The sequence below is a fragment of the Telopea speciosissima genome, chromosome 9, assembly GCF_018873765.1.
Source record: "Telopea speciosissima isolate NSW1024214 ecotype Mountain lineage chromosome 9, Tspe_v1, whole genome shotgun sequence".
Classification (NCBI taxonomy): Eukaryota; Viridiplantae; Streptophyta; class Magnoliopsida; order Proteales; family Proteaceae; genus Telopea; species Telopea speciosissima.
Genome location: NC_057924.1, coordinates 53145077 through 53168191, shown reverse-complemented (window position 1 = coordinate 53168191; position 23115 = coordinate 53145077). Strand labels below are relative to the sequence as shown.

Here is a 23115-nt window from a genome sequence, read left to right as displayed (position 1 = left end):
AGAAAGATGAGGCCTTCCACCACTTATTCATTAGATACCAAGGAAGCTTACTAGAGAGAATTGTAGAGCGACGCTCCGAGTCGCATTCAATCCAAATATTTTCGCTCCCATTTCTCTAGCATGGTCAACTCAAAAGGCCTCACCATGTAGTTTGAGCCACTCTTGAGAGAGAAGCATCTAAAACCGCTCCTAAGTGATCCCAATTATTCCCCGCTCCAATTGATCGGTTGCCCAAGGAAGAGCCATCGATGTTCAATTTCCACCAACCTTATAGCGAAATAGAAGTGTTATCATGCATGCCCAAAAATGCAGCGGGGAAAGGGCAAAGGAGATGTCAAGACTGCAAAATCAAATGAACTGAAGTGTTCTTGAACTCTGAAGCTCTAGTTTGCCATTCTATGCATTCCATCAAAGCCCAACCACTTAAATAAAGATCTTACTTTTTATTGTGGCAAATGATTGTTGGATTATATTGGCAGTGAGTGAGCATTTTTGGTCTTAATAAAGGTGTTGTAATTATTGGCAACCCTTCCGAGATGATGTGAGAGCATTTAGGTTCATGGCAATGATTGACATGGTACTTGGTGATGTAGCATATGTTTGTTGATGTGGAAGTACGATGACATTGTTAGGAATTTTCTAAATACGATGTGTGGGCTTAATTAATTATCGGATCAATCATTGATGGGGATCAAAAAATATAAGGGTTGACGTGACTTGCTACTATTTTATTGAAATGGACTGGACCAGCCTCGCCCATTGTGGAAGTGGGTTAGGGTTTGGGGAGTATTATAAATACTAATGATGATGGGTCCCTGCAGTCAATGTTCTCTTTTCTCTTTTCTCCACAACAGAAGGAGTTGTGGGAGAGTCTAGGAGACTGTGGAAGATCCCCATCACGGTTATCTGAGGTTATTCAAGGATTCGCAGCTATTGTTCTACGGATCATCAACGTTCTTCGGCGTATTCTTATTTATTTTTCCCCAACATACGTGGGTGCAAGGTACACTTTATTTCTCTGTTCCTTTTGATTAATCGTGTTCTAGATCTTTATACGGGGATGGTTTCAAGTTTGACAAAACCCATTGTTGATCTAACAGACATGACATGTGGCAGGCTGAGGTGGCCATGTTGTTGAAGAAATGGCTGAGGTGTACAGGTTCATGGCATGATATGGTAGATGATGAGGCTCATGGTGCGATGTCGTAGCTGAGGTGGCAACCAGGAGACCATGCCCAAGTGGGCAGGCATACAAGCAGCATTGGCATAGGCCAACCGTGGCCATGGGTGGCAACATAGAAGGAACCATGCGCATGCCAGGGGGCATTCATGCAGGCTGTGCGCACAAGAGCCGCAAGGCAGCAATAGGCACGCCCGCTCGAGTGCAGGAACCGGCTTGCCACACCTACGCACATGGCACGTAGGGCCGCAACAGCATGTCGTACAGACAATGTCTGAAATTTGACCAAGTACTAAAACGTCTATAAAGTGTTCGCTGAAATGTCTGTGAGAAGCCTCAAATTAAGAAGCTCTCAAGAAGTTCAAGGCTTGGAGGTAAGTTGGTGAATTGCACACCAAATTATCACGAGGGTGGCGTATCCAGTGTCAATTGAAGGCTTAGGATTGAGGCAAGTGTCAATTATTCTGATCGTCCACTTTTGCAATGAAGTGTGTGTAGGCATGTCATGGTTGATGAAGAAGATGCTCCCATGATGCCTTTCATTGGTCGGCCGCAGCGAAGATCGTGTACCACACCACACTGAATCATTGAATGATACTGTCTTTCACGCATACATTGTAAGCTTTCGTGAGATTCCATTTTAGTGGTCTCTAGCTGTCTGGAGATTCGTAACTCTTACCAATGCGATTTACATGATCTGAGGACCGAAATCCTCCCTGCGTTTTGCTTGGCCGATCCTATGGCCTAGCTGTGAGCCCCCGCTCATACTGCAACATTTTGTCACTATATTTCACAACTGGCTCTATGTGAGCCCTCCACCTGGAAGATTTGAGGGTCAAGATTTAATTGGCCATTATGACTCCATTTGAAGTCCAAATTGGGTTTGGCTTTTTGCTGTGACTTCGAAATTCGTGTAAGCAAGTCAATGTGCTACCAAAACAAAAGGAAAGTGAGCAGAACACCCTATTTTTAATAGAGGTGTTTTGGGTAGTTTCAATGATGGAGGTTGCTTCTTTTGTAATGTGAGCACATTCAAGGTGTTAGTTGTGCATCATAGAAGTTTTAGATTGTGGGATTACGTTGTGTGAGGTAATCTAAACTATCAAATCCCTGTTTTTGCATCTAAATTGTAATATTGAGATGAAATGCCTAGAATGTATTCTAATTTGAACATTTCATTCATTGTAAGGGCTATCCAGTGGGTGTAGCCTTAATTGTTGAATTTTTAAAAAATATTATTACCGGACATATCCATACCCATTTGATTGCCATTCCGAACTTACTAACTAAGGTCTAATCGCAAGTCCCAATTCCTAGACTACTTTGAAGTTGCAGTTCCCATTTCCGATTTTATTATTTCATCTTTTCCTTTTCCATTATTTGGACTTTTTTTTTTGGCTTCGTTTTAACTTTCCCTTCTCTCTCTCTCTCTCTCTCACCAAAACCCCAGTACACTGAACAGACTCAGAAGTCTCAAGAAAAAAGCACACAGAAAAGGAAAGAGGTACGGTTATTCATTCAAAAGGAATTTTTTTGGGTAGAAATTCAAAAGGAATTTCACTTTCACTATTGTCTATTTATTCTTTCTTTTACTTTTGATAAAACCCATGACTTGTTTGTATTCTCTGCAATCTCTTCGAGTTTCTTTCAAATTTTGCAACTTTTTTTTTTTCTCCTTGTTCCCCAAGTTTGCAAGTGCTTTTTGTTGAACTCGCCATTACTTTTCACTGTTGCGGTTCATTTTTCTTCTCTTTGCGAATCTTTTTGTTCTTTACTATATACTGCAGTGAGGTTTAGAATTCTTCACTTTTCGTTTCGTGCTTTACAAGAAAAGGTAATTCTATTTTTACTTATGCTTATTCTTTTTCTTTTTAAGTTCTTTTTAGGGTAAAGTACACTTACATCCTTTAATGCACCTAATATTCCTCGTACCCCCTAAGCGGTTCAATATTCCATGTACCACCCCAAATGCCAGATAGGTCCAATCCGTTAAATACCACCGTTAGATGCTAAAATTTTGACCATTTTATCCTTTGCTCTATTTTCTTAAATCTGAAAAGATTTAATTACCCTCACTTATTTGTTGTCCTAAACTAATTGAAAATGACCATTTTACCTTTTGTTTTATTTTTATAAATGAAAAGACCTAATTGCCCTCATTTATGTATTACCCTAATCTAATTTGAGAAGACTATTTTTCGACCCCAAAAAAAAAAAAAATTTTGAGAAGACTATTTTACCCCTCAATATTTGTTCCTAAAAACCACCATCATCTTCCCCAAATCAACTCACTTAGAGCGCTTCCGTACTTAGAGAAACAAAGAGAGTTGAGAACACACAACGCCGCCTAAGACTTCTAAGCACAATTTACACACCCAACACCAGTATAGCTTAGGAATTGGAAATCCGTGAAGAGATCTAAGTACCGAGCTAGAAATACTATCGTGTAAAGCTCCTGCGTTTTGAGTGAAATCCCTAATCTCCAGAAGATTGTTAAAAAAGCTTAGCCCCACCATTACAACCAAGACAATCTCAATACAATTAAATATTGGAAGAAACCCACTCAACAGCCCAAAGCGGAAGAAGAAGAAATGAAGAAGTCGCGTTACATTTGTTACCTGAACATGATTTAGTAGCATAGATTTTGAGCAGCAGTATCAAAATACTGACCAAATGCATCACATCGCCTACAAATCGAAAGATATTCATGGTTGAAAAGAACGAACCGAGCCGTTTGGTTGCCCTAGATTCCTGGACTCAAAGAAGGAATGAATGCGAGGGAGAGACTAGAACGAGCAAGCGACAGAGAGAGAGGGAGAAGGGTGAACACGTTACACATCCTCCCTATTTTTTGTTAGGAGAAGGTTCTGTGAGCAAACGGGCATGGAAGAGTGCACGAATGAAGAACAGTTTTTATATGAGGGCAGTATGGTCGTTTTCTATGAAGTTTGAGAGAAGTTTCAGAAATGGAAGATGGATTTTGGGGAAGATGAGGGTATTTTGGTAATTATGCCCTAGCAAGGGCATTTTAGTAATTAGATTGGGTTAGGTTCTTAAGAACAAATTGTGGGGGTAAAAGGATCTTATCACATTAGGTTAGGACAAAAAGGTCTTTTCATATTATGAACAAATAGGTCAGGGCAATATTTGGGGTTTTTAGGAACAAATATTTAGGAGTAAAAAAGTCTTTTCAAATTAGGTTAGGATAATACATAAATGAGGGTAATTAGGTCTTTTCATTTATAAAAATAAAACAAAGGGTAAAGTGGTCATTTTCAATTAGTTTAGGGCAACAAATAAGTGAGGGTAATTAAGTCTTTTTAGATTTAAAAAAATAGAGCAAAGAATAAAATGGTCAAAAGCTTGACATCTAACGGTGGTATTTAACGGATTGGACCTATCTGGCATGTAGGGTGTAAAGCAGGGGTGATACATGAAATATTGAACCACTTAGGGAGGTACGAGGCATATTGGGTGCATTATAGGGGGTACGTGTACTTTACCCTTGTTTTTATTGGATACATTGGAATGATTACTTTGCATGCAAAAAGAACGGAAGCATCATTGTGAATATCATCTTGTATGAACCGTTTCAATTTTATCCGTCTCTCTGTAGCGACTTGTGAAGCTTGTAAGTTCTTGCTTCGGCTGGTTCTCTTGGATTCAGGAAACTTAAAGTTTTTTCTTTGTATTATTTTTTGAAAACTGGAGTCCAGGGTTTAGTATCCAAGAGTCCAAGACTAGAATGTAGAACTTCTTGTGGTTTTGGTTTTATTTTCTTTCCCTGAAACCGGTTATAACAATTTATTGACTTTTTAGTTAACTAAAGAATTAAAATTTGAATTCTCTGTTGAATGGTTTTAATTAAGACTGGTTGCTTTGTCTTGGAGATTTTTGTGAGGGGAAGGATTTTTTTTTTCCCTGTTGAAATGTGGTTTTCTATTCTTATTTGAGGGAATGTCGGTCTGTTCGTTAGGTACAAGGTCCAGATATACATTTTTTTTCTCTCGACAGAACAATTCTGTTTCTTTTATCTTCTCTTCAATCCAGCCATGGATATGAGATGCTTGAGGACTTGTCTCTCTTGGGAAAAGTATAAAGGCCGTAATGCGGGACAGAAATCGAGAAGAGGATTGAAGGAGGTAGAAGAAGAAACTAGACGGGGAGGGGAGAAATCACACATAAGAAAGGGGAAGAAGGAGCCGTGTGAAGAAGAAGAAAAGGGGGGGCGGGCTGCACATGCACAAACTTACTTTGTTTTCGATTCATTCTTGCATTCATTAATTCAAATATCTCCTGTATTACATGCTTATAAAGAAGAAAACTTCCTTACATGAAAATAGAAACCCAACTGAAAATGGAAAACTAAATATCCTAGGAAATATATCAAATCTAAAATTACCCAAAAGAGATAATACGTGATCCACCCAATCTCCTAAAATAAGATAAAATAAAATAAAAGATATTATCTGACTAAAAAAAATATATTCCTAAAATACTACTAAATCTAAAAGACCCAAATCTGGTCTAGTCCATCTTGGTCTGGATTCACAAATAGGTTCGGATTAGTCCATCGAAATTGTCCTGCATCAATTCTTCCGATATTGAGACAAACTCATCCACGAGTTTTAAAAAAGAAGAGGATCAACAGCACTCGATCAACAGCTTGGATGGGATGAACATACGGATGTAATCGTAAAGACAAGGACAACACTCCTCAAAGTACTTCAAGGGGATGAAGAATTCCACGTGCCCACCCTTAACGTCGTCGAACGTATTCATAGGGCCATATGTGTCGCCTTCCATTGTGTTCTTGACCTCTATAGTTTCAATCTTAAGCTCCTTAGGATCCTCTTGGCTGGTCACGATCATTATAGTTGTTAAAGAGCTAAGTTCCTTGGTCTCAACCTCATTGTCCACTAATGCGATCATATGGCTTTCAACGTCTTCCATATGAGTCTCAGTAGTAGGAATTTCTTCCTTGAAGACAGAAATTACTAAAACTTCTTCATTCTCAATCAGCGTTGCTTCAACGTTAGGCTTTTTGGGGACTATCCTATTAGGAGTTGGGGCAGCCATTTGCATTTCATGGATAACTGGAAGATTTTTCAAGACCTCACCAATCTGTTGAAACAAACGATCCAACGTTCAAGTCTCGAGAGTTCTTCATCCTGTGTTGATTTGTTCATGAAATCTCGTGATCATTCAATATTGTAGTTCACTTGTAACTCACTTAGACATGAAAATTGAATACCCATCGTACAACATTCATCATAAAATATTACGGCCTTGAAGAATATTCCTTGTTGAAACGGCACTCAGGAGTGACTGATACTGGATAAAGGCTTGAGAACAACTAGCAGACTGATGAAATATTTCGATCTTTTCAACAAATCCATGAAGAGAAAACACTTGATGCAATACTTCCACCGTTATAGGATATAGTGGGTGATGGATTGTAACTACAAGAATTCGGTTGGGTTGTGGTTCAGAGAATACTCACAGCACAATTGTAAATACCAATTTAATGCAGACCTGGGTTTGATTAATCCTTATTGAGTTGTTTAAGGGTCCACCCAAGAAAAGGAACACTCACAGAACAATGGCAGAACGCTAATTAATGGATGGCAGAATGGTAATTATGAAGATTTAACTAAAATTCTGAATGACACGTGAGAGAATGGGGGGAAAACTTGAAAGAGCAGGAATAAAATGTTGGAGCAGGGGCAGTATGGGAAATAACGAAAAGAACCCAAAAATAAGACACGGCTTAAATGATGGAGTGATGGGAAGGGGAATTAAATCGATCGAACACAGAGAAAGGGGAGGGTGTTAGCGTTTTCTACCGGGTTGTAACTGAACACTGAGAGAAGCTATGCTGTGAGCTGTGCAACGGAGGAAGGGGGAGGAAATCCAGGAGCAGCCAGGTACGTCTTCCACCACTTTTTCTTTTTCTTGGCTTCTTGATTTCTGTCTGCTATTCTTCTTTCTCTGTCTCGCACTCTCTTTCTCTTCTGCACTGTTTTTGTTTTTTTGGCTCTGGCGGAACCCTGGGCGAGAGAAATAATGTTGATCGAAGTTACAGAAAAAGAAAAACAAAGGAGAACAGTGGGAAGAATTAGCACTAGGGAATCAGATAGGGGGACTTGTGGGGATCGAAGGGATGGGGTTTGCTACTTTTTTTTTCTTTTTTTTTTTATAATTTTTGTCAGTCTCAGATGGGAAAAACAAAGGGAAAGGGTTACGATGAGCTGTTGGGGAGATGAGTTGCTGCACATTACTGCAGCTTTGACGAAACCTCTATTAACCTCTTGTTGCCAGAACAGAAACTGGGAAACATATGAACCGTAATACCAGGGGAGATAATAACGTAACAGGGTAGAATCAGAAACGAAGAAGAAGAGAATAGGGAAAAGAAATCACAAGCGAAGGAAGAAGATGGGATCCTTCGGCTCTGATACCAGATAATGCGGGACAGAAATCGAGAAGAAGATTGAAGGAGGTAGAAGAAGAAACCAGAGGGGGAGGGGAGAAATCACACAGAAGAAAGGGGAAGAAGGAGCCATGAGAAGAAGAAGAAAACTTCCTTATATGAAAATAGAAACCCAACTAAAAATGGAAAACTAAATATCCTAGGAACTAAAATTACCCAAAAGCGATAATACGTGATCCACCAAATCTCCTAAAATAAGATAAAATAAAATAAAAGATATTATCTTGTTAAAAAAAAAATATTCCTAAAATATTACTAAATCTAAAAGACCCAAATCTGATCCGGTTCATCTTGGTCTGGGTTCACAAATAGGTTCGGGTTAATCCATCGAAATTGTCTTGGCTGTCTGGAGAAAGACTATTTAGAAATATAAGATACATTAATGCTTATATTATATGGTAGTTCATTGTTTGTCATAAATGAACCATTTTCTGTTGATGATTTGGCTTCCTATTGTGTGTTGAGCAGGAGCAAAGTTGGCAGTTCCCTAAGTTACTTTGTTGTGTGTTTATACCTATTTATAAACATTGCTGTGGAATTGTTGTAAATGGGAGAAACCCCGACTATCCAAACAAAGAAGTCAAATCAAACTCCCAAGGCTATTATACACCAGAAATATGGTTCCAGTGCTTGCTATCGGATAGAGGAAGTGCGGGAACCTGTCCAAAACAGTTGTCCAGGACTTGCTATCCCACAACAGGGTCCCTGCCTCTTTCGCTGTAACTTGCAGCTTCCAGGACTTTCTGTTACTTCAGAAGCTTTCAAAAAGAAAAAGGATGCTGAGCAAAATGCTGCACAGATGGCTATAGAAAAGGTATGATTAAATTTTGTTCCACCCTTGCACTATTTCTTGTAGTATGTCTTTGTTAGCATAAGTTTATGTATTCCTAGTGGAGGAATTTTTGGATTGTTTAGAGAGATTTTTTTGGTGAATCACTGCACTATTTTTTGGCTCACTTGTTGGACATATCATGTTGGGAACCTTGGTCTGGTAACTAATCTTGCTTAAAGGCTAATGTTTTGGTTGTTTAATGTGCTCATTTTGTGTTTTAGGCATCATATTGATTACCTCTACCCTCACCTATGGAATGCTATAATGTAGATTGGTATGGAATGTTTTTAATGTAGCTTAAATAAGTTTTATTAGTTAATTAGCTGCTTGACATTTCCTAATTGATAAAATTAAGTGAGAAACTGATTCTGTGGGTGGCCCTCAGTAGTTCTAGAGTATTAGAAGGTAAATTCACATTGGATATGGATTCTGGGGATGGGATAGTACATTGGTACGAGAATTTGCACCAATTTTTTGGGTACAGCATCCTGAGTGGATGGTTTACTTATTTTCTGCAGTATCAGTACAATCTTTACCTTTTCTTCCCCCCCTCTACCCTAAAACTTAAAAAAGAAAAAGAAGAAGAGACAAGTGACAATTAAAGTGTGAAGTTGTACAAAGAGACCAAACCTGGTCTAACAATAGGTTATGCTGCCACTTTACATTTGATAGAATTTCTGCATCATCCAGATTTGACTAAACCTTTTGCACACCTAATCTAGGTATAGAAAGGACAAGATTTCGTAGATTATAGGAGCTCCAGAGCCTCTCAAGGCCTCTTTTTTGATTCTTTTGTGGAAGCTTTAAATCCTTAGTTTAGACTTTAGAGTAGATGTGGCCAAGCTAAGGGTGTGCATGCCATCTTTTTTAGATACTGAATCTTCACTTCTTTGTCCCCTTTGCCTGTTGTTACTAATACAGAAATCCTGGTTATTTATATTATAATTGGGGATGTGTCTTATGAAGGATTAATGTCGCCGACCTGTTTGGTTGCTATGAGATTTAGTTGAGTTGTGCATCATGAAGGTAGTGGCTAACACGTTGATTGAAACCAGTAATATGAGATTGCTACCAGTGATTCCAGTTCTTACTTTGACCAAACCAAACAACTGTTTGTTTTACATTTTCACTCTTTCAACTTACTTCTACTACACCAAATAACTATTTGTTTCGAGAGTGTTTACAAGTACCCAGGCAATTGGGTGGTTGAAGATTTGACTGTCTTCTATGGTTAGTAGACATAGATATGAGGAGTTTTATCTCCCAAGTCTAGATTGCTCAAGAGACTAATTGAGGTGTAGAGCGTGGAGTACTCTTACAATTTTGCCTATTTGTTATGCGGGAAGCAGCCCAAAATTTCATAGCTAATCTCATGGTACCATTGGACTACCTATGGCCACTTAATGGTTGGTCAAAAGCAGTTAAATGTGTTCCGGTCCAAAAGTCTGTCTTATTAGATGCTCATAAATGTCAGTTGTTAGAAATCCTCTATGTATTGTAGTAGAAGAGTGGGTTTTAATGAAAGGTTCCTTTTTACTTACCTTGGTATGATGCAGATGGGTTTTTGAATGAGACTTGGCCCAGGCTCATTTTGGGCCTTTAAAGGACTGTGGTGGTCCCTTGCACTTCTTATTTCCTGATCCTCTCCAGTGAGATCTCTCCACATGGGGCGAGTCAAAATCTATTGATGCCTATTGGGCACCTGATTGATGAGCATGGCATATTCAAGTATCTCTTGGTGGAGTTCAGAGAAGAATCCTGACCCTCAGTTGTCTGAGATCGCTTTGCGTTACGACTTATGACCCAATATGAGATCCAGGAGGGCATGTGGAAGTTGATTCACTTATATTAGCATTTTCTGTCCTTTGTTCAGGGAGGATGCTAGTAGACACTAGATAGAGAAATAGAGTGTTGGTAAGGGCAGCGATGCTTTGGGAGGGTGTTCCCCTATGTGGTTGTAGCGCTGAAAGGGGGAAAGATGCTGAAATTGTGAGCGCAGGTTGGGGAGGGAATCAGATTGGTGATGGATTTCCTTCATGAATGAGAGGGAGGAAGGTTGGTTGTCGACTTAGGATGGATTGACTGCGCACTTATTAGATGGTAAGGCTTTAGGTTCTAGGTTGGTGCTTGTTTGGTGCTATAGCTTTTTATATGGGCAGGTAGTAGTGTCTCTTGTATGGTTTTTTTTTTTTTTTTTTTTTTTTTCCATTTCTCATCCTATGAAGCTTTACTCCCTTACTCTTGTTGCCTAACCAAAACGAAAGAGGAAAATAAGGACTGGATTCGTAAATTTGACAGAGGATATGCTTCATGAGCACCCTGTCTTTTCCATGTGTGACAAAAGGAGTGAGAACTGCTCTTTTCCTTTCCTCCCAAACTAAATTAAGTTCTTATTTGTTTATGTTCTTTAAATATTTTTATAACTAGTTTAAATTTGTTTATTTTTCTTGTTTCTGTTTCAGCTTGATATCCAACCTGCGACTGATAGTTCCACATCACAAGAACCATGGGATGTGTTAATTGCTGCCCGTATCTCTTCTCTTTTTTCCAATGAGGTGTGTGGTTGATCCTTGTTAAAAGGACTGATAAATTGTGAAAAAAGTTGTCTTCAGTTATGGCATTTTTAAAGTATTCACATGTACTGGTGCTTATCGGTTTGAAACTTGCTGTTCATTAGTTCGTTTAGCTGATCAAAGATTTGTAATGCTTTGTATAAGAAATCAGGGAGTTGTGGCTCTTTTACCATTTAGCAAGTGGTGTAACTACACTTTAGCTCTATTGTGTACATGGTGTGGCTACTTCTGGTCCCAGGGCTCCAGCATTTTGTCATTCTTGGTCATTGGAACAATCCTATTACCCAGTCTTTTTATGTACCTCTAGAGTTCAGTTGATATGCCTTTGGATTGGTATGGGTGTGGAGATTTGTGTTGGACATGCACTGAGTGGTCAGATTCTCAGATATGGCTGTGGAAAAGAAGATAAACCCATTATTTTTTGTCTTTTAACCCCTTATTTGACACATTAACCCCCCCCCCCCCCTTTTTGATATGTTAATCGCCATCCCCTTCTTTTGACACATTTTAGGCTAGCCCTTTTAACCATACCCATTTCATTTCTGGAGACATGCCTATATGAGGATAGGCGGATCTGACTTGTCAACCTGTACCTGTACCTGAACCGTTTTAATGCATGGAATGATGAAAATTTTTGTAGGCTTTATTTAGCCCATAAATTCAGTGGCCAGCCCAATAAATGCAACTGATTGGGTGGGTTTGATCATTTAGGTGCAAGTCATTTTGATCTTTGGTTATGCTCAATCCAGATGCTGGACCATTTGAAGACAACAAAGTAGCTAAAATCATTTACTAAATATTAGTTTAGTAGGAATTATTTTTCAGAAGTTACTTGTGTCATACTGTAAAATGATCTCCAGTTTAAGTACTTTTCCTGACCAACTGTCAGCTCTGTGATTTGATTATACTGTCTCATTTTTTGGTCTGTGGTTTACTTGAGTTATGACTCTTTTGTACTGCATTTTTTTTTCTTCTTGGGGTGAAGTTCCTTTCATCGCAAAATCAACCGCAACATCCACTTATTGGTCACTTCAGGGCAGCATTACAGAGAGAGACTGAAGAGTGTGGTTTACTTCCTGTGTCCATCCTTGCTACATATGATGCGAAGCTTAATAACTTATGCAAATCCATCAATCATAAGTTGGACAGGAATCCACACTTGATTGTGACACTTATTATGAAGGCTGCAAGAAAATCTGGTTCTGCTGCTATTTCTCAAGGAAAGCTCTGGATTTCGAAGCAGACCCCGTACACTCCGGAGATTCTGCAAGCTTTAACTAGCCAGCAATTGAGCTCATCAGAAGGGATCTGGATCCAGGCCGTAAGAATTCCCTGTTCTATTGAGAAGCCTGTTGAGCCAGTTACTCTTTATATTTCTTCCGATGGATATTATATGGATGCCATCGCACAAGAACTTGGTCTAACTGATACTTCTCAGATTTTAGTATCAAGGTGGGTAAACTATTGGGAATATTATATGCTTCTAAACAACCATGATTTTTAATAGTTAATGATAATACATGTGGGTGAGCTCATGACTCTTGATTGTTGGATGGGAAGAACCTATCCTGCCTGTGTTGTAGACTTGGCATGTGTTTGGGGGAACCAGGATGCACCATTTCTTGGTTCTCACTTCGGAGGTCTATTGTATGAAATGACCTTTTAACTTTCTGTTCTGTCATGTTATTTTTGGCCTTTCCATAATAAATACAGGGCAAGTTCTCCAGATAGAAAATTATAAATCAAATGAATGGATCATTAGCCTTGGTCAAGTTTTGACTGGGATCCATAATGGTGGTGTCCAAGTTCCCCTGACGTGTGTCACATGAACAGCAAGGCCAGGCCAACCAGCTTCTTTCTATCCTGTCTTGACATGAGCTTACCTTATAGTTTCTGTACTGTGTATGCTGAGCCATACAAATTTGTTTTAATAAAAAAGCACCTTCCTGCTCCCACAGGACTGTTGGCAAAGCATCGTCTGAGATGAGACTGTACTTTTCTGCGTTGGAGTCACCTGTTCCATCGGATTTATCATTGGAAGATCTATTAGATGCAAAAGAACCTGTTACCAATGAATCTTTCAATGACAGGGCCTCTTATTTTTCAAGTCAAAATATATATGGAGATGCTATATTGGCATCCATTGGATATACATGGAAGTTTCCAGACCTTTTCCATGAAGACGTATCGTTGGGTACCTACTACAGGTGTCTTTCTGATTATTTATTTATTGTTATTATTATTATGCTTGTCACATTATTCACCATCTAGTTGTGACTCAACTCTTTTGCTCCCTTGGTATAATTGAATTACTAAAAGTAGATGAAAAAGGATAAATAAAGATCAAAGAGAACTTAGTAGCTCACTATATTACAGCCAAGCTATACAGAGATTCAAATATTCTTTTTTTACAGAGATTCAATTAGTGGTGCAACAGCCAAACAAGTATTGTTACTCTCGAGAATGTCAGAAATTCCCTTCCCTTGTTACTTCTTTTACAGTTAAAATCCCATTTAGGCATCATGTTGTATTTAACTCTGAACACCATTCTGTAGGATGGCCCAGGAAAGCCCTCGCATGTTCCTTGATTACTTTTGCTTCCTGTTGAACCCAAGAACAGCAGGAGTAGCTTTCATGTTCTTTTACTCTTGACTCCAAAGGAACTTCTATGTTGGTAATGTGTCCTTCCACCTTTGAAATTACCTGTGAAATACTGTCACTGAAGGGATCATTGTATCCAAAAAAAGAAAACCCTGAAAGGATTGTGGCCAAACTTGGCAGAATCACAATTGGTAAGAAGATGTACAATTTCTTCATCTTTATGGCGTAAAAGACAAGCACTTGCTCTTCATGCAAGTAACTCTCTCTTAACAGAGTCCATGAAGAACTGAATGTGAGATTGTTCCCTTTAGCCCAGATCTCAATAGAAGGCAATGGGTTGCTAGGGGATCCGTTCATGCTTCAAATTGCAATTTGTAGAAAACTGAAGATAGTTTTCTCTGCTCTGAACTCATCTTTCCCAACTTCGATTGTCAGTGTTGTAAAATATGCTAAAAAACAATCAAATCAACCCACTGTCAATCAGTAAGGTTTCTTTGGAAGATTGATGGGCAGGATTTGTGTCGATGGACAAAAGTGCTTGATAGCTTGGGCTTTTGAATCTAGTGATTTTCCTGGCTTGAGCAGATAATCTTTTAGTTTTAACCAATTTTTGTTATTGGGTGATGGATAACATTATAATATAGAGAATTCTGCTGGTATACGATTGTATAGTTTCCTAGTATATGTTATATATCAGTAATAAGTTCCTAAAATCCTAAGCTTTATATATGTTTTTAATATCACTTACTGCATAGGATGTTTTATGCTTGGCTATAATTATGTTGTACTGTAAAGGCTTATTTAAGAAATGGAAATCTTTGATTCTACAGGCATTCATTATATATGCTACTGCATGCCATATGTAGTTGTACTAGTTCAGTTGTTTGGCTTTGAAGCTTGTGAGACATTTGGAAGGATCATTATCCAATTATCTTCACTGAGCAGATAATCCTAGTTGTGTATTGAAAGGACAGCTTATTGAGGGCTATACATTTGCACCTGGATAAGATGTCTTCTACCCAAACTACTTTTAATGCATGAATTTAAACATTTTGCTCCTTTCAACTTTGCTTTGTACAGTCTTTATTTCTTGTTCTTTTTCCTTTTTTTATTTTCACTACAGTGGTTGGGGGTTAGAATCATCTGGGGTTAGAAATGAGAGAATTTGAACTCCTCCCTGATATGGCCAGAAATTGAATGTTTGGTATTAGAAATTGGTACTCCTTATATGGCATAGAATGGTATCCTTACCCTATTTATGTAGCTGATTGCATCATATAGTATTTCATGGTACCATGAAATGTTTCTTTATTTTAGTTGTAACAAGTGCGGCTTCGACAGGATGCTGATTGGCAGGCTACCCAATGGAGGTTATAAGTTATCTAGAGAGGCAATACTTGTGGCAGAGTTACCTATAGCATTCACTTCACGTTCAAACTGGAGAGGTTCCTACCCGTGGGATCTCCTTGAAATGTTCTGCCGTCAGCATTGGTTATCAGAACCGGTCTACTCTATAATAAGTATAACTGATCTGGTGGATCCTTCCTTAGAAACATCACAAGCATCCAAAAAGTTAAAAGTAGCAAATCCAGCTGAAGAAGAAACAAAATATGCGAATGGACGATCACATGCTGCCAATGATAAGGAATCGATAGCACCTGGAGGTTCTTGCCGTTGTGAAGTGAAAATTTTGTCTAAGGGTCAAGATCTTATAATTGAGTGCTCACCTGTAGATTCATATAGGAAGCCTAATGATGCCAAACAGAATGCTGCTTTGAAAGTTCTGTCATGGTTAAACAAATATCTTAGGAAGTTAGATATGCATGTAGAGAAGCTGTCCTCCTCTGGGGCCACTCATGGTCTTTGTTTTTATCCCGAAAATTTTTCGAAGGAGTTTGCATTGTGTCTGTCTGTTCATGCTGGTCAGCTTGCAAGTTCTCTTCGAAAATGCAGTTTGTTGGCCTCAAGTTGCATGGATCAGCTGAACACAACCCAGGAACATGGTGTGTGTTCTTTCAAAACCGAAGGTTTGGATTCTGGTGTTTTCCCATCTAACGGGTCTTTAATATGCATAAGTTATGTTGTCTCTTTAGTAAGAAAAGGGGAACATATGAAAGAATCTCTGGAGAGCAGTGATGAGTTTGAGTTTGAAGTAGGAACGGGAGCAGTGATCCCCCAGGTTGAAGCATGCGTAACTCAGATGTCAATGAACCAGTCTGCTCATTTTAATACTGAGCTTCCGCCTCGTGAATTTATTTTTGCTGCAGCTGGTGATTCTTTGAAGTCAATTTCACTGTTATCTATGGGTAAGATTCATTTTCCTGTCTCCCTTTTATATTTTTGTCAAGAAAATAGTTTGAGAAGCAATTCACTGTGTTGTTAGTGGGCTTTACTCTCTACCTACCATTGGCTTGTGGGCCTTTTTATGATAGAACAGAAGAACAACATCCATTGAATGATCCTACATTCTGATCAATGCTTATTTTTTTGGCCTCAATGAACTTGTCTTCCATGGTCCAAGAATCTCTTAATGGCTATTCTCACCTAAGACATTTTTGCACCCAAGCCATTTGTTTTTTTTATGGTCCATCAATTGGACAACCATGATGAATGGGCACATGCACATTACTTACGACATAGTTATCAAGGCGTCTATGCATCCAGGCTCCTCGGTGGCCTTGATAGCTATGCTTGCAGAGGCGAAGCCTCTGCATGATTGGCAGTGAGCGATCATATTTCTGTTACTTTTATTTGTTTTGCATTATGTCCTGCAGGATTGATGTCGATCAGCTATGTGTTGCACTGATGGATATTCCATGCAGGGGCATGCTTCTTGGAGTATTCTATATCTTTGCTGCGTGTGACGGAACCCTTAGAAGATAGAATGGAGCAGGCTCTGTTCAGCCCTCCTCTGTCAAAGCAGCGAGTGGAATACGCATTGAGACACATCAATGAATCCTGTGCTACTACTTTGGTATTTATTTAGTGTGCCTATCTTTTCTTTTGATAGTTCTCTAATATAAACTATTTAGAGTTTCAAATTTCTTTTTCACTGCAGGTTGACTTTGGCTGTGGGTCTGGCAGTCTACTGGATTCTCTATTGGATATGTCCACCTCCCTGGAAAAAATTGTTGGCGTTGACATTTCAAGGAAGAGTCTAAGTCGTGCTGCAAAGGTTTGAACCAGCTGTATACTTGAGTTCATGTTTAGAAAATCTTCTTCATTTGATATATCAAATATTTACATTCTATATTTAATTCATCTTGAGAGGAAGACATGCATCCTGATGGTGAACTGGAAGGATCAAAGAGTTGCTCCTACTAAACGCATGAAACACATGTAAGGGGGTTTGGGTTTCCCCATAGAATGGGCCTGACATAAGATATTTACTCGGTTGAAAGTTCACCGTTATATAATCCTATCCAGATCATCTTGTCACTAGCATCAAACTGCTGGCATAATGACCTATATTCTCCTTGCTCAGACCCAATTCTCACCTCATTCCATGTGTTTGGTATACACAAGGAAGCTGATTTCACCTGTTCTAAAATGTTCTGTATGGTTCTGTTTGTTTCCAGGTAAAACGTGTAAACGGAAAATTTTCAAGTAAATTTTTTTATACTCTTGACTACCTGGAAATTGTCTACTTGCCGGGATATATATAGAGCCTGTACGTAAGGTTGCTCCATTGTAACTAGGTGGTCATGGGTTCGAGTCTAGAAACAACATTTCTGTGAAAGCAGGGGGTAAGGCTGCATACATTATGGTCATACCCAGGCCCTGCAGTGGCGGGAGCCTCGTATACTGGGTACACCCTTTTTTATACAGAGCCTGTACGTCTGTTTGCATACACGTTTAAATTTTGTCCATGTATATGGTGTCATGCATACCCATGGTGTATCTATGGGTATGGATCTGTTTATACCTTGTGCTTGTAGGCATCGGTTGGAACTGATGATACATAATTCTCAACAGTTGTTGGCTCGAGTTGCAGCCCAACATGGTTCCACTTGTTTCACGATGCCACACTCCCTTTGCCATCTGTCAAACCTTTTGCCATTTACACCCCCTTTATGGAAAACTGTTACCGATCTGTTATTTTTGTTCGGGAAAAGAAGTGGTATACATAAGAGGGATACAGTGCCGGTGTGTGCGTGGAGTTATATGCATGACTTACTACTTTGTCTTCCATCAAATGGATGTGCGAGCTTGCTCTGTCACCTTTTTATTTGGTGGAAAACCCAGAACTGCAGATTTCAGAATGCGTTATGGGATTCATTGACAATATTTATATCAGAGCTAGTCATTCCATCTTGCTTCCAGCCTTGAATTTCTGTTATCAGTAACTAGAACACACTTGCATTTGCTACGTGTCTAAACTGTTTTAATAATGCAGGCACTCCATTTGAAACTAAGTGAAAATTCTGACCCTGCTAAACCAAGTAGAGGCATAAAATCTGCTTTGCTATATGATGGTTCCATCACAGTGTTCGATTCTCGTCTTGGTGGATTTGATATTGGCACTTGCTTAGAGGTATTGAATTTTCCATCTTATTAACCAGTTTAGAACTTCTTCAGAGTTGATTCCTGGAGTGAATTTAGTTACACAACCATGGGTCTATGGCTCTTTAAATGCAAAATTTAGTTGTGCAAATTTTCGGAAGCAATGTATCAATTTCTTCACAATTATTCAGTCCACAATATCTTGGAGGCATATGTGCAGGGATTTTCAGGGACCACCATTTAATGGTCCACCCACCATCTAAGACGTCTCCCAAGGATGATTGAAATAGATCCAGTCTCTCTCATTGTTTTGCATGCCCTATGATGCAGTCATAGTTGTCAAGGCGGCAAAGCGACCCAAGGGGCTGGAGGGATGCCTAAGCGCTTAGGCGACAAGGCGACCAAGGCAGCCCCGAGTGTTATTTTTTATTTCTCCCTTTTCTAACATTATTTAGTATGCTACAATATTTTAGTATGCTATAATATATACCTTATATCATTAAAAATCAACATTAAGCCACATTAAGTCACATCAAGTCATTAAAAATCAATATTAAGCCACATCAAGTTATCAAAAGTCAACATAGAACTAGAAGACAAGAAGCTATTGGAAGTTTGAAACAATCAAACATACATTTGGTTTTTATACTGTTCTTAGAAAATATGATCTTATCTATAAGTAATTAAATTATTTTCGATTTAGAGAAATGTTCTTCTTCTCTAAGAAGTTTGACTAGTCAAATGATTTTATTTTTACATGAGACTTTTTGTATTAGATAGAGCACAAAACCAGCTTTCCAACAAATCCAAAATTACTTAAACCTGATTTATATTGAAGAAGTTATGTTCCGGTCAAACCTTATTTGGTATGTGCGAACACAGTCAAAATCGCTCTGCATGAAAATATTTTTTTAGATATCAAAACAAATGAATATTTTACCGCACTATTGGTTTTTAGCAATGTTTTATCATATTAAGATTTATAGTATTTTTTTATTTGAGAAAAACCCCAACATTAGAAAGTTGAAAATTTTACCTATCGTCGAAAATCCAGTTTTTCTTCATGAATTGGGAATTTTATTTTTTAAACTATTTTTATTGGATTCAAATAGGGGGTATTTGCTTATTTATGAATAATATCTTAAGTAAATGTTTTATCAAATATAAAACATTTACTTAAATGATATTTGGCATAAATAAGGGTCAATACCGGGTTTGATACCAATAAAAACTAGTGCAAGGCACCTTGCAATTAGGCGGAGGTCGCCTAAGCCCTAGCAAATCCGCCTGGACGCCTAGGTGGAATTTGCATTTTAGATGTTTATAGGGATATTTTTTAAAAGAATTTTATCAATTTGCATGCCCTAATGCTATAGCAATTAGCACATACTAAAGAGTGTCTTTATCCAATGGTTATAGCGATAGGTTTGGAAACTACACCTTTACTGTGGAGGCTAGTTCTGGTTTGACCTGGTACTTCTGTTTTGATTAGTCAAATTGCAGTTTGAAAAATGAGTAATGATTTAAAAAAATAAAATAAAAGAGAACAATTGAAAAAAGCAGAGAACTGGAGGACCAAGATCTGTCAGCAACAAAATTGACATGGTTAAGTAGGATTTGAAAGCATTCGGACACGAGGATTAACAGGCTGGTTGAATGGTTTGGATAATTGAACAGGATGGTTCCCAGGCTAGAATTTGCAAAGTGGGTTTGGCAATCAGATGGGCTGAATTATGTACACATTCCATCTGTGGTTCAACTTGGTATTATTTTTAGGAAACATTATTCCTTTTCGAATGCTCTATCACCAGGCTAATCTATTAATTTTGCATTCTCTTATGTACCTTATATTCTCAAAATTCACAAAGGTGCTGAAACTCGGTTATTTTTGCTATTGATCTTGAATTGTTTTGTAAGGTGATTTAGTTATTTAGCATGTTGCACTTATTCTTGATTGGTGACCAGAATTGCAACTGATATAATGACAAACTGCAGGTAATTGAGCATATGGAGGAAGATCAAGCGTGTTTGTTTGGTGATGTTGTGCTGAGTTCTTTTCGTCCAAGTATTCTTATTGTCTCCACACCAAACTATGAGTACAATTCTATACTCCAGAGAACTGATTTATCAAAGAAGGATGAGGATCCAGATGAGAAGATGCAGTCTCTGCCTTGCAAATTCCGCAACCATGATCACAAGTTTGAGTGGACCCGAGAGCAGTTCAACAATTGGGCTTCAGACCTTGCCATGAGGCACAATTACAGTGTCGAGTTCAGTGGGGTTGGTGGATCTGCTGATGTGGAACCCGGTTTCGCCTCCCAGATTGCCATCTTTAGGAGAGGGCCAATAGATGCGGAGTGTTCAGAAAATTTAGATATCGCCCAACCCTATGAAGTTATATGGAATTGGAGTCGCAGTTGATGGAAGTTAAGAATACCGAGTCGGTTTCTCCATCTGTAAGACATTGCAAATTGATACATCTTTTTGTCTGCATCTAATGGAAGTTTAGAGTTAGGGGCTCTTTCTTTAGAGCTAGCTTAACGGTGAGGGTTCTTTTCTTTCAATTTTTTTATGTATGAAGCATATATATACCGCAATATCTATTACATGTATATACTGAGAATGTTATTTAAAGGCAGTGAGCCCATAATTTCATGATAGCATGCATTTGTGTCTTCATTATGAAAGCTCTTCTTGGCCTTCAAACCTGATTTGTGATTTGCTGGATTTGAAAATGTTTGTAATTTTGAACATAGGAACTGCAAATATAGCGTGGCAGGTTCAAAGCGAAGAGGCTTCATCGTAGGAACAAAGGGGAATTCTCGAAGCCTTCATGGACTCCCTTGTTTAACAGAGAAAAGACGGGCAAACCCCGATGATGATGGAGTGTATGAAGCTTCAGATTATAGAGACACTGCCTCAGTCAGGTTTAGGCGGGTTGGTACAAGTCAACTAATGAGCGGGGAGGGGCCCGAATCTTTCTGAATATTATTGTAGTGTAGTAGCTTACAACGGTTGTTTTCCTATGTGCAAAATAGGTAGAAGAGCCTTGGTTAAAGAGTAATCTGTTTGTATTTGCTGATCCTTATTTGATTGGGGTGGCAACCATGGTTACAAAAGTCGAGAATTGGACCGTTTGGTTCTGGTTGATTCATTCGAAGAAACCCTAGAAACGTTGAGTTTTCAGATCTGAGGGCCGATTTTAGGGTCATAGGGCCCAATTCAATCCTCGATTCACGCTGGTGGCAACTGAGCGGACTCAGGAAGGAGGTACATTGGACATCAAGTCTGGAACCCATGATTAAGCCCAACCCATGTATAGTCAGGCCATTAGATCAAACCCAACAACAGCCTGTTTCTTAATAGTGGTGGGCTAAGGTCCCTCTGTTAATTCCAATCAAACTATCTATTTAACGATTTATTAAAAGAGTAAGTTACCTGATTAAGAAAGATGCCTTCCAGACAAATACTGAAATGGGCAGCCCAATGATCTTTGTTAATATGAACCTGCAATATCCAAACTTTTGGACTATTTTCTATCAGATTGGTTTTATCATTTAAATCTGATTTACCCATCAAAATAGGTTGAGATTGGGGGCATTCAAAACCACTCAGGACTGTCCTTAGACCCGGGTATCTCCCTTTTGTTTTGAAGTTACTAAAATCTCCTGCTTTCAACCTATGTTCAACTTCAGACTTGAATTCTTCAAATTACTTACTCTGACCTTTGGAATTGATCTATATTTTGGGAACTGGTTGAACTCCCTAAGATTGAAATTCAACCTGAATATCATACTGATCTGAGCTCTTGTTTCGGTTTAATTAAAAAGCTGTTATTTGCTAATTTTTTCAGTTTCAGATTTGATTCTCTTGTTTTTAGGGCGTACTCAGTGCACAAAGCTCGCGCCACTGTAGAGTTTGGGGAGGGTCATAATGTACGCAACTTTACCTTGCTTTCGTAGAGAGGTTGTTTCAGACTGGAACCCGTGACCACTTGGTCACAATGGAGCAACCAAATTTGATTCCCTTCTAATTACTCTTATTCGGACCATTAGATCATTACCATCTTCTGAAGGACATTTATGTTATATTTATTTATTTGTGAGTGATAGTTGAGTCCGACCTTCAGCCGAGAAGGCTGAATGTTTATCCACTTTTTGTGTTTGGATTCATCCTACCTACCGCACCACTTTTTCTCATTGAACCTTTTGAGGGCAAAGCTTGGCAATATGATCTCTGAATTTGCAAATGAAGCAGCTCTCCCCCTGGTTTCATTCCGAGGACTCTTAAGAAGATATTTTTTGAGGATGGGTTTCTGGGACTTTTCCAGGGTTTTTGGTACTTTCTAAGCTGTTTTTTTTGTGTTTGAACTTGTCCTTTGAGCTAGGGTCTATGGGAGTAGTATGTTCTGGTTTCAGAACGGTTTTGAGTGTGCTGCTTTGTATCGCGTTTGTGCTTCCTTTTATCTCATATGGGCCAATCTCTACCTTCTGCACAACATTGTTTACTACGCTCCAAATCTTTGATGAGGAAGAACCTTGCAGTTGTGGGGTAGCAAACTATCGACACTGAAGCAGAGCAACTACTTTAAATCAACAAAGCTCAACAGTGCCCTTAAAGTCCTAAGATGCGAGGTGGTACAATACCGTGTCTCCAGTAAGTCAGTTCCCTCTCTGAAATTTGCTCCTCATTGAGGAATTCAACAAGGGTAGCCCGGGCATCAACATCATCAGTGGTAGTTAAATGGAGCAAGCAAGTGAGATCACCATTGCTGTCATCGAGGTACTTAATGGAGAAGAGATGGTTCTTCACAACACCTGTGTACTGAGAAGGGCCTGGTTGTTTCTATCTGAAGGTCTGGCTAGTGGGGAAATTGGGAGACAAGAAGAGAACTCACCTATCCAAGTTGAGGGGTTGCCATTTGAGGGTTCTG

The 23115-nt window shown here is 38.8% G+C and overlaps 1 protein-coding gene across 2 annotated transcripts; it reads left to right on the top strand.

Moving 5' to 3' along the window:
* Positions 1-2678: 2678 nt before the first annotated feature.
* Positions 2679-20842, top strand: LOC122640529 (small RNA 2'-O-methyltransferase-like). 2 transcript variants are annotated; one of them, XM_043833747.1, is made up of 10 exons: positions 2679-2689; positions 8142-8487; positions 10968-11060; positions 12064-12530; positions 13037-13285; positions 15021-15985; positions 16502-16653; positions 16738-16854; positions 18076-18213; positions 20178-20842. In XM_043833747.1, exons 2-10 carry the CDS (start codon positions 8221-8223, stop codon positions 20601-20603), a joined length of 2874 nt encoding a protein of 957 aa, XP_043689682.1. In that variant the 5' UTR covers positions 2679-2689; positions 8142-8220; the 3' UTR covers positions 20604-20842. The 2 variants fall into 2 exon arrangements, with proteins under 2 accessions (XP_043689682.1, XP_043689681.1); XM_043833746.1 differs by lacking the exon at positions 2679-2689 and adding an exon at positions 2847-3014.
* Positions 20843-23115: the final 2273 nt, after the last annotated feature.

Bases quoted from the DNA above. Each gene is read 5' to 3' on its own strand.
- LOC122640529 (XM_043833747.1), top strand. From the start codon at position 8,221: ATGGGAGAAACCCCGACTATCCAAACAAAGAAGTCAAATCAAACTCCC. The intron at 11,061-12,063 runs GTGTGTGGTTGA...CTTGGGGTGAAG, and splicing joins CTTCTCTTTTTTCCAATGAG to TTCCTTTCATCGCAAAATCA. The intron at 16,855-18,075 runs GTTTGAACCAGC...TTAATAATGCAG, and splicing joins GTCTAAGTCGTGCTGCAAAG to GCACTCCATTTGAAACTAAG.